At 43.7% G+C, this 12,132-nt stretch overlaps 1 protein-coding gene across 2 annotated transcripts in view; it reads left to right on the top strand.

Annotated features, from left to right (window-relative positions):
• The window catches only part of LOC122934573 (dynein axonemal heavy chain 5-like), a 266,469-nt gene that overhangs the window by 12,455 nt on the left and 241,882 nt on the right, over nucleotides 1–12,132 (top strand). For both annotated transcript variants that reach the window (XM_044290144.1, XM_044290145.1), the window contains exon 3: nucleotides 7,777–7,931. In XM_044290144.1, the coding sequence (XP_044146079.1) occupies nucleotides 7,777–7,931 (155 nt within the window). The remainder of the gene's footprint in view (nucleotides 1–7,776; nucleotides 7,932–12,132) is intronic.

The following is a 12,132-nucleotide window of genomic DNA, read 5'->3' on the forward strand; positions in this document are numbered from 1 at the left end:
CCCAGTCCCCATAGCTTTGTGTGCTTTTATTTTTTATTGTGTAAAAAAAACGATTTGATACATATGCAAATTAACCTGAGATGAGTCCTGTACATGAGATGAGTCAGGGACAGGACTCATCTCAGGTTAATTTGCATATGTATCAAATCGGTTTTTTGACACAATAAAAGCACACAGAGCTATGGGGACTGGGTATTGCGGATGTGCTAGTGGCCATCTAGCAACCCATGTCCTCAGCTCTATACCCAAAATCCCGGTGACAGGTTCCCTTTAAGAAACTAAATAAATAGAGCACGCTGCCTTTTGGCAAAACACTACTGATCTCAAAAACCACAGCTGAAATGGTACCAACATGCTGTGTAAATATACATTTTTAGCTGTAGGTTCCAGATAAATGTGTCTGTAGCATTTTCACTTTCCAAAAGTTGCCTTAGGCCTCATGCAGACGAACATATTTTCATTCTGTGTCTGTTCCGTTTTTGTGGACCATATACGGAACCATTCATTTCAATGGATCCGCAAAAAAAAGAAAGTTCAGTTTGGTCTGCAATTGCGTTTAGTTGTTTTCACGCACGTGATAAAAAACTGAAGGCTTACAAACAACATCTCTTAGGCCCTCATGCACACGACCAATCCATTTTTGGTGGTCCGCAAACCACGGATCCGCAAAAGCAGAAGCTACCTGTGTGCCTTCCGTAATTTGCGGAACAGACGGCCCATTGTAGAAATGCCTATTCTTGTCTGCAAAACGGACAAGAATAGGACATGTTCTATTTTTTTTGCAGGGCCACGGAACGAAGCAACGGATGCGGACAGCACACAGAGTGCTGTCCGCATTTTTTGCGGCCCCATTGAAGTGAATCTGTCCCCATCCGAGCTGCCAAAACGTCGGCTTTGGATGCGGACCCAAACAACGGCCGTGTGCATGAGGCCTTTGGCTGGGTTCACACGTGCGTTGCGGGAAATGCACGATTTTTCCGCTCCAGTGCAATGCGTTTTAAATGCGTTTTGCACACGCATGAGAAAAATCGGCATGGTGTTGTGTAGATTTTATTATTTTCCCTTATAACATGGTTATAAGGCAAAATAATAGCATTCTTAGTACAGAATGCATAGTAAAACGTCCATTAAGGGGTTAAAAATAATAAACAAATTTAACTCACCCCATCCACTTGATCGCGTAGCGGATCTTCTCTTCTTTCTACTTTCTTCAGGACCTGGCTAAAGGACCTTTGATGACGTCACAGCGCTCATCACATGGTCCATCACCTTGCTTGCAGATGCTTGCGATTTTCACGCAGCCCCATTCACTTCTATGGGGCCTGCGTTGCGTGAAAAACGCACAATATAGAGCTTGCTGCCATTTTCACGCAACGCACTAGTGATGCGTAAAAATCACTGCTCATGTGCACAGCCCCATTGGAGTCAATGGGTCCGGATTCAGTGCGGGTGCAATGCGTTCACCTCACGCATTGCAACCGCACGGAATTCTCGCCCGTGTGAAAGGGGCCTTAGGCTGGTTTCCCACGGCATTGCAGGAAAAGATGCGGGTGCATTGCGGGAAAATGCATGATTTTTCCGTGCGAGTGCAAAGCGTTTTAATGCGAGTGAAAAAAATCGGCATGTTTGGTACTCAGACCCGAACTTCTTCACAGTAGTTTGTGGGATTGTGTACATTTTATTATTTTCCCTTATAACATGGTTATAAGGCAAAATAATAGCATTCTTAATACAGAATGCTTAGTAAAACGTCCATTAAGGGGTTAAAAATAATAGACAAATTTAACTCACCCCATCCACTTGATCGCGTAGCGGATCTTCTCTTCTTTCTACTTTATTCAGGACCTGGCTAAAGAACCTTTGATGACATCACAGCGCTCATCACATGGTCCATCACCATGGTGATGGACCATGTGATTAGCGCAATGACGTCACCACAGGTCCTTTTAATCAAAAAAGAAAGAAGACATGCCAGGCTGAGCGTTCAAGTGGATTAAGGCGAGTTTATTAATAGTTTTTTTTATTTTTTAACCCCTCCATCACTATTTTACTAAGCATTCAGTATTAACCGCTTGCCGCACACCTAACGCCGAAAGGCGTCATTGCTGCGGCGCTCTCAGGCTACACTAACGCCGATTGGCGTCATCTCGCGTGAGCCGAGATTTCCTGTGAACGCGCGCACACAGGCGCGCGCGTTCACAGGATCGGAAGGTAAGCGAGTGGCAGGCTGTAGATGCGATTTTTTTAAACCCTAACAGGTATATTAGACGCTGTTTTGATAACAGAGTCTAATATACCTGCTACCTGGTCCTCTGGTGGTCCCTTTTGCTTGGGTCGACCACCAGAGGACACAGGCAGCTCTGTAAAGTAGCACCAAACACCACTACACTACACTACACCCCCCCGTCACTTATTAACCCCTGATCACCCCATATAGACTCCCTGATCACCCCCCTGTCATTGATCACCCCTCTGTAAGGCTCCATTCAGACGGCCATATGTTTTTTACAGATACATGGATTGGATCTGCAAAACACATACGGACGTCTGAATGGAGCCTTACAGGGGGGTGATCAATGACAGGGGGGTGATCACCCCATATAGACTCCCTGATCACCCCCTGTCATTAATCACCCCCCTGTCATTGATCACCCCCCTGTAAGGCTTCATTCAGACGGCCATATGTTTTTTACATATCCACGGATACATGGATCGGATCTGCAAAACACATACAGACGTCTGAATGGAGCCTTACAGGGGGGTGATCACCCCATATAGACTCCCTGATCATTGATCACCCCCTTGTAAGGCTGGCTCCATTCAGAGGTCCGTATGTGTTTTGCGGATCCACGGATCGGATCTGCAAAACACATACGGACGTCTGAATGGAGCCTTACAGGGGGGTGATCAATGACAGGGGGGTGATCACCCCATATAGACTCCCTGATCACCCCCCTGTTATTGATCACCCCCCTGTAAGGCTTCATTCAGACGGCCATATGTTTTTTACGTATCCACGGATACATGGATCGGATCCGCAAACCACATACGGACGTCTAAATGGAGCCTTACAGGGGGTTGATCAATGACAGGGGGTGATCACCCCATATAGACTCCCTGATCACCCCCCTGTCATTGATCACCCCCTGTAAGGCTCCATTCAGATGTCCGTATGTGTTTTGCGGATCCGATCCATGTATCCATGTATCCGTAAAAAACATGGACGTCTGAATGGAGCCTTTCAGGGGGGGTGATCATTGACAGTGGGGTGATCACCCCATATGCACTCCCTGATCACCCCCTGTCATTGATCACCCCCCTGTAAGGCTCCATTCAGACATTTTTTTTGCCCAAGTTAGCGGGAAATAGTTTTTTTTTTTTCCTTACAAAGTCTCATATTCCACTAACTTGTGTCAAAAAATAAAATCTCACATGAACTCACCATACCCCTCACGGAATCCAAATGCGTAAAATTTTTTAGACATTTATATTCCAGACTTCTTCTCACGCTTTAGGGCCCCTAAAATGCCAGGGCAGTATAAATACCCCACATGTGACCCCATTTCAGAAAGATGACACCCCAAGGTATTCCGTGAGGGGCATATTGAGTCCATGAAAGATTGAAATTTTTGTCCCAAGTTAGCGGAAAAGAAGGCTTTGTGAGAAAAAACTAAAAAAATCAATTTCCGCTAACTTGTGCCCAAAAAAAATAAAATTCTATGAACTCGCCATGCCCCTCATTGAATACCTTGGGGTGTCTTCTTTCCAAAATGGGGTCACATGTGGGGTATTTATACTGCCCTGGCATTTCAGGGGCCCTAAAGCGTGAGAAGAAGTCTGGGATCCAAATGTCTAAAAATGCCCTCCTAAAAGGAATTTGGGCTCCTTTGCGCATCTAGGCTGCAAAAAAGTGTCACACATCTGGTATCGCCGTACTCAGGAGAAGTTGGGCAATGTGTTTTGGGGTGTCATTTTACATATACCCATGCTGGGTGAGATAAATATCTTGGTCAAATGACAACTTTGTATAAAAAAAAATGGGAAAAGTTGTCTTTTGCCGAGATATTTCTCTCACCCAGCATGGGTATATGTAAAATGACACCCCAAAACACATTGCCCAACTTCTCCTGAGTACGGCGATACCAGATGCAGCTTAGGTGGGCAAAGGGACCCACATTCCAAAGAGCACCTTTAGGATTTCACAGGTCATTTTTTACACATTTTGATTTCAAACTACTTCCCACACATTAGGGCCCCTAGAATGCCAGGGCAGTATAACTACCCCACAAGTTACCCCATTTTGGAAAGAAGACACCCCAAGGTATTTCGTGATGGGCATAGTGAGTTCATGGAATTTTTTATTTTTTGTCACAAGTTAGTGGAATATGAGACTTTGTAAGGAAAAAAATAAAATAAAAAAAATCATCATTTTCCGCTAACTTGTGACAAAAAATAAAAAGTTCTATGAACTCACTATGCCCATCAGCGAATACCTTAGGGTGTCTACTTTCCGAAATGGGGTCATTTGTGGGGTTTTTCTACTGTCTGGGCATTGTAGAACCTCAGGAAACATGACAGGTGCTCAGAAAGTCAGAGCTGTTTCAAAAAGCGGAAATTCACATTTTTGTACCATAGTTTGTAAACGCTATAGCTTTTACCCAAACCTTTTTTTTTTTTTTACCCAAACATTTTTTTTTATCAAAGACATGTAGAACAATAAATTTAGAGAAAAATTTATATATGGATGTCGTTTTTTAAAAAAAAATTTACAACTGAAAGTGAAAAATGTCATTTTTTTGCAAAAATTTCGATTAATAACAAAAAAAGTAAAAATGTCAGCAGCAATGAAATACCACCAAATGAAAGCTCTATTAGTGAGAAGAAAAGGGGGTAAAATTCATTTGGGTGGTAAGTTGCATGACCGAGCAATAAACCGTTAAAGTTGTGGAGTGCCGATTTGTAAAAAAGGGCCTGGTCACTAGGGGGGTATAAACCTGTGGTCCCTAAGTGGTTAAGAATGCTATTATTTTCCCTTATAACCATGTTATAAGGGAAAATAATAAAGATCAGGTCCCCATCCCGATTGTCTCCTAACAACGATGCATGAAAATCGCACCCCATCCGCACTTGCTTGCACATGCTTGCGATTTTCACCCAACCCCATTCACTTCTATGGGGCCTGTGTTGAAAACGCACACTATAGATCTTGCTGCGATTTTCACGCAACGCACCATTGATGCGTGAAAATCACTGGTCATGTGCACAGCCCCATTGGAGTGAATAGGTCCGGATTCAGTGCGGGTGCAATGCGTTCACCTCACGCATTGCACCCGCACGGAATTCTCGCCCGTGTGAAAGGGGCCTTAGGCTGGTTTCACACGGCATTGCGGGAAAAGATGCTGGTGCATTGCGGGAAAATGCGTGATTTTTCTGTGCGAGTCCAAAGCATTTAATGCGCGTGAAAAAAATCGGCATGTTTGGTACTCAGACCCGAACTTCTTCACAGAAGTTCGTGGGATCGGTGTTGTGTAGATTTTATTATTTTCCCTTATAACATGGTTATAAGGGAAAATAATAGCATTCTTAATACAGAATGCTTAGTAAAATGTCCATTGAGGGGTTAAAAATAATAAACAAATTTAACTCACCCCATCCACTTGATCGCGTAGCGGATCTCCTCTTCTACTTTCTTCAGGACCTGGCTAAAGGACCTTTGATGACGTCACTATGCTCATCACATGGTCCCTCACTATGGTGGACTTCACATTGAAGTGAATGGGTCTGCATTCGAGCTACAAAAACTGTGGCTCTGATGCAGACCCTGACAACGGTCGTGTGCATGTAGCCTAAACCTGGATGCTCGAAATTACAGAGCACCTGCTGGGACAAGGGTGACCTCGTCCAAAACCTGACTGAAATGCAGCCTGCAGGTAAGGGGTCATCATCAAATGTGCAAAGAAATTGACAACTGGATAGTACTACAAGTTTGGAGTGTAGACAGTCTGATACTCTCAGCGCTGACAGTATCAGGCCTCTTTCAGACCAGTGTGTCCTGTGCGGAAATCACGCTCTGTGTGTGAGCGTGATTTCCTGTTATGGACGCAGCTCATTTCACAGGAACACACAGCTTTAGGCCTCATGCACACGGCCGTTGTTTTGGTCCGCATCTGAGACGCAGTTTTGACGACTCGGATGCCGACCCATTCACTTCAATGGGGCCGCAAAACATGCGGACCGCAAAACATGCAGTTATATTAATGGCTGCAAACTGCGGAATGCACGCGGACACCATCCTTGTTTTGCGGATCACAAAACACACAACGGTTGTGTGCATGAGGCTTTATAATGATGAATTACACTGTGTGTCTCTGCATGACCTTACTTCTACAGAATTAGGGCTCATGCACGCAAACATATTTTTTGTCCGCATCCGATCTGCATTTTTTGCAAGTTGGATGCGTAACCATTCACTTCAGTGGGCCCGCAAAAGATGCAGACAGAAAACTGTGTGCTGTCCACATTCATATGTCCCTTCTGTGGCATCCGCAAAAATATAGAACATGGATACAAGGATAGGAACATGGATACAAGGATAGGACTGTTCTATCAAGGGCTGCAAAACAGGTCGTGTTCATGAACCTTTAGGGCTCATGCACACGACTGTTGTTTGGGTCCGCATCCGAGCCGCATGTTTTGCTCCTCAGATGTGGACCCATTTACTTTAATGGGGCAACAAAAGATGCGCACAGCACTCCGTGTGCTCTCGGCATCCATTGCTCCGTTCCCTGGCCTCGCAAAGAAAATAGAACATGTCTTATTCTTGTCCGTTTTGAGTACAATAATAGGCATTTCTATCATGGGGAGCTCTTTCCATTCCGCAAATTGCAGAACACACACGGCTAGCATCCATGTTTTGTGGATCCGCAATTTGTGGACCACAAAACATGGCCTGGTCGTGTGCATAAGCCCTTATACTGACAGCATTATATCATCATAATATGGTGTCTCGAGCAGAACAAAGCAGCTGGGTCTTAGAAGACTCTGGTCAGTCTCTGGTCAGACTCTGCCTGTGTGCAATTCCCCCACAGGGAACTGTTTTCCAATGTAACTGAGGCTCGCCTCCTTTTGATGCTCCAGTTGCATTGAAAAAATGGCAAAATACAAAGTAAAGTGTCATTGTCCCCCAGAGGTATTTTAATGACTTCTTGGGTGACATATGTACCAAAAATATAAGTAAAACAATATAATGAAATACAAGAAAAGACAAACAAATGCCTGTGTTGACCTAAACAGTCACCTTTATTGCCCCGCCAATGACCAATGCAAAATAGGGAACTCATTTTAATAATTTATTTTGGTGTCAGTTTGCATATTTAAAGAATAAGGATATTTTTGAAAAAAAAATTACAGTACTTTTAACATATATTTTGATATATTTTGCATATTTTCCCCAAACAAAAAATTAGAAACAAAATCTCTAAAAACATATTAATAAAAAGCCCTAAGTGTCACCAAGCAAATCATGAAAACGTGTCTGGTCATTAGGGTCATTTCAGGCCTGGTCATGAAAGGGTTACAATTGTATATCTGTGCCATGTCAGAATATTGCATACTGTATTTGTTCTTATCCATAAATGCCACCATGATACAATTGTAACATACTGGGTCTCATTTACCGGTAGTGTTTCCCACAGCACCCAGTAATGTCCCTAACTTTGTCTCCTAAACGTCTCTATGGGATGCGATAGTCTGATACATCTTATTTTTTCTACTCAGCTGGAGGACACCAAGCCATCTTTTTCTTGGTAGAAACAAGTGACAAAACGAATCCATTAACCTGGAAATTCCATCTCAAGACTGATCTCCAAAAGTTGGAAAGTGTGCATATAAAGACATCTTTTCCCACATTACTTTACTTTCTACGTTTTGAGGTAAGTGCAGTGTTGGCTCTTAAGAAGTAGGATGAGATAAATTATATATTTATGGCTTATCCAAAGGATCAGAAGAACAAAGGTCCCCTGGCTTTAGAAGTAACCATAGTCTGGTAGAACATATCACCATAAAATGCAGTGCAATCTGCAATCAGTATGTTATGGAGCAGAAAGAGCTGATATATAGTTTTATGGGAAAAGATTCAGTAAAACTTGTAATTTATTCATTTATATCTTAGCTTTTTCTGAGCTCAGTTGTACATGGGGCTATCTTTATCAGTGACTGATTCTCTGTGTATACCATTTTGCCTGGAGATTGCAATTTTATTGGTGATAGGTGCTCTTTAACTGGGAGAGAGCAGTGTACATGCTACGGTCCTTTGGTATGCGACCTACTGCTGGCCTCCTCACCTACAAGAAAAGGTTTCAGGAAACCCCAGTTCATCCCATCCTCACCTATTTATAGTATAGACAAATGTAAAAATATTTCAAACTACATGCATTTTATAGGCATTTTTACTTGCATTAAACCCCCCACACACACATAAAATACAAAAAAAAACTGTCTGAAACTGGTCTAAAAGCATCACATCCCCTTTGAAAGACCAATCATAGTTTTGAGTTTGTTGGTACAGCTGTAATTCAGTTTTCTTGCATGGACTGTTATCTCACATATATATTCTTATTATTATAGCCAAATTTACCATCCTGACTCCTCCCACTGTTTTTACACTACATAGAAAGTAATACACCGAAACGTGTGGATTGTTCTTGATTGGTGTGCTATTACTTTGTGGAACATTTTGCCAAAAGGTTCACAAAATATCTGCGTTTTTGTGGTGAAATTGGTCCCAGGAATGAATGGCGGAATGTTCAAAACTAGAGTGGGAGCTGACAAAAGCTAGAGTGGGAGCTGAAAAATCAAGACATGATTTCTAAACTGCCACCACTCCCATATTTTCAAGCCCACCTACACAAATCTTATATCAAAACCTTCGGCTATCCCTGCTGCCACTAAAAATCCAGCGATTATGATGAGCCCCCAAGGCGGCAGAGACGCCGCCAGGCGGAGCAAGGGGACCGCCATGCTAGAGACCCTGTGGCCCACACTAGTGCGAGCAGCTCTTGGGCTCGTACTAGTTTTCCCACCCACCAGATAAGTCCACCTGAGCCCCCTACCAGTAAACTTGTCTGGTATACCCCAGAGCGTTTTGAGCCTGTGATTCCTGATTTTGTAGGCCAACCAGGAATCCAGATTTCCACAGTGGGCTTCACTGAATACGACTACTTTAGTCTTTTTTTTTAGTGACCACTTTGTAAATCTAATGGTGGAGCAAACAAACCTGTACGCCCAACAGTTTGTTGCTCAACACCCGGGCTCCTTTTTGGCTAGGTCCGGTGGCTGTACTCCGGTCAGTGCAGCCGAGATGAGGACGTTTTGGTGCCTCGTGCTGCATATGGGCCTAGTCAAGAAACCTAGTGTCAGGCATTACTGGAGTGGGGATGTCCTTTACCAGACCCCACTCTACTGTATGGCCATGACACGCTCCCGTTTTGAGGCCATCCGGACATGCCTGCATTATGCAGATAATGCAGCATGGTCCCCCCCAAGGTGATCCTGCCTATGACCGCCTGTACAAAATCAGCCCGGTCATCGATCACTTTGGGGCCAAATTTGTGCAGGCCTATGTACCTGGAAGGGAGGTCGCGGTCGATGAGTCTCTCATTGCTTTCAAGGGAAGACTCATTTTCCACTAGTATGTTCCCTCTAAGCGGGCGAGGTATGGCGTTAAGCTGTACAAACTTTGTGAGAGTACCTCAGGGTACACTTACAAGTTTTGTGTGTACGAGGGGCGAGATTCCCGTATTCAACCCTTAGAATGTCCGCCCACTCTGGGTGTTAGCGGGAAACTTGTGTGGGACCTTATGCACTCACTGCTAGATAAGGGTTACTAACTGTACGTGGATAACTTTTATACTAGTATCCCCTTGTTCCAGTCCCTCGCCGCCAGATCCACGTCCACTTGTGGGACCCTGCGGAAAAATCAATGCGGCTCTACCCACCCCCTCCAGGTACCTGTTGCTGGTCAGATATAAGGACAAGAGCGATGTCCTTGTACTGTCCACAATTCACGGTAACGGCATCACCCCTGTCCCTGTGCGAGGTACCGCGGCAACGGTCCTCAAGCATCGTCGACTACAATCGGTATATGGGAGGAGTTGATCTCTCTGATCAAGTCCTCAAGCCATATAATGCCATGCGCAAAACCCAGGCATGGTACAAAAAAGTTGCGGTCTACTTGGTGCAGGTTGCCTTGTACAACTCTTTTGTGCTGTCCCGAAGCGCTGGCAACACAGGGACATTCCTTCAGTTCTATGAGGCAGTCCTCAAGAACCTGATCTTTTCTGACCGTGAAAGAGCAGGCCGGAGTACCTCGGGAACTGGAGGAGCCCAGATCGTCCCTGGCCAACACTTTCCAGGTGTGGTCCCCCATACTGGAAAGAAGCGACGGACCCAAAAAAGGTGCAGAGTGTGTCACAGGAGGGCGATACGGAAGGACACCACTACTCAGTGTGACCGATCATCTGGGCCTCTGCATTATTGGTTGCTTCAGGGAGTACCACACCTCCATGGACTACAAAGTTTATGTTCCCCTTCCCCAATTTAGCCACTGACAATCGGATAAAAAAACTATGGCTTTCAGACTTGAGACACAAACCCCCAATTTTATTTTTTTTTCAAAAATATTATTTAGTAAAACTAAAATAAATTAAAAAAGTAGACATATTAGGTAAGAATCTGCTCTATAAAAATACCCCATGACCTAACCCCTCAGATGAACATGATCAAAAAAATAAAAAACGGTGCAAAAAAATTATTTTTTTGTCACCTTACATCACAAAAATTGTAATAGCAAGCGATCAAAAAGTCATTTGCCCCCCCAAAACAGTGCCAATAAAACCGTCCTCTCATCCCGCCAAAAATTAGCCACTAGCTAAGATAATTGGCTAAAAAAAAAGACTCTTAGACTATGGAGATACTAAAATATTTTATTTTTGTTTATAAAAAGATAATATAGTGTAAAACATAAATAAATAAAAAAATATATATCAGGTATTGCCGCGTCCGTAAGAATCTGCTCTATAAAAAAGAAACATGACCTAACCCCTCAGATGAACACGGTCAAATTTTTTTTTTTTATAAAAACTGTGCTAAAACAGATTTTTTTGGGGCAAATTTTCAATTTTTATAGTTTTTTTTCCAGTAATAAAGCAAGGCTTAACAGCCAAGCAAAACTTAATATTTATTACCCTGATTCTGCAGTTTACAGAAATACCCCATATGTGGTCGTAAACTGCTGTATGACCAAACGGCAGGGCGCAGAAGGAAAGGAATGCCGTATGGTTTCTGGAAGGCAGATTTTGATGGCCTTTTTTTTTTTTTGCCACCATGTCCCATTTGAAGCCCCCCTGATGCACCCCTAGAGTAGAAACTCCATAAAAGCGACCCCATCTAAGAAACTACACCCCTCAAAGTATTCAAAACTGATTTTACTAACTTTATTAACCCTTCAAATGTTCCTCAACAATTTATGGCAAATGGAGATGAAATTGGCAAATGGGACATGGTGTAAATAAACCAGTCCAGCAAAATCTGCCTTCCAAAAACCACATGGCACACCTTTCCCTCTACACCCTACCGTGTGCTCGTACAGTAGTTTAGGGCCACATATGCTTGAAAAAACACTTTCAAGCAAAAAAGTCACCTTGCAGTATTGGTGTCAGTTCACACCATGTGGCCTGTTCTGCCAACAAGAGTCCATCAGCAGGCTTTAGTCAGCATGTTTCCCCTCACATAGGTCTCAGCTCTCCACCCCGGCACAAGCCTCAGATCCCAATACAGGGATCCCCTCTGCATGAACCCAGCTGTCTTTTAAAGGCAACTAGGTGTTAACAAAAACCCGGACCGGCACTTGCAATCCAGTCCTGTGTTTGACCCCACCTGACTTGTAATTAGTCCAGCAGCACACACTGGGAGCAAAATACCTGCCTCCACATACAATTCTCTTTAGGGTCCATTCACACGTCCGTAGTGTAATGCGGATCTGCAATACACCCGGCCAGCACCCCCATAGAACTGCCTATCTTTTTCCGCAATTGCAGACAAGAATAGGACATGTTCTATTTTTTCCGGAGCCGC

Source organism: Bufo gargarizans, chromosome 4, assembly GCF_014858855.1.
Source record: "Bufo gargarizans isolate SCDJY-AF-19 chromosome 4, ASM1485885v1, whole genome shotgun sequence".
NCBI lineage: Eukaryota > Metazoa > Chordata > Amphibia > Anura > Bufonidae > Bufo > Bufo gargarizans.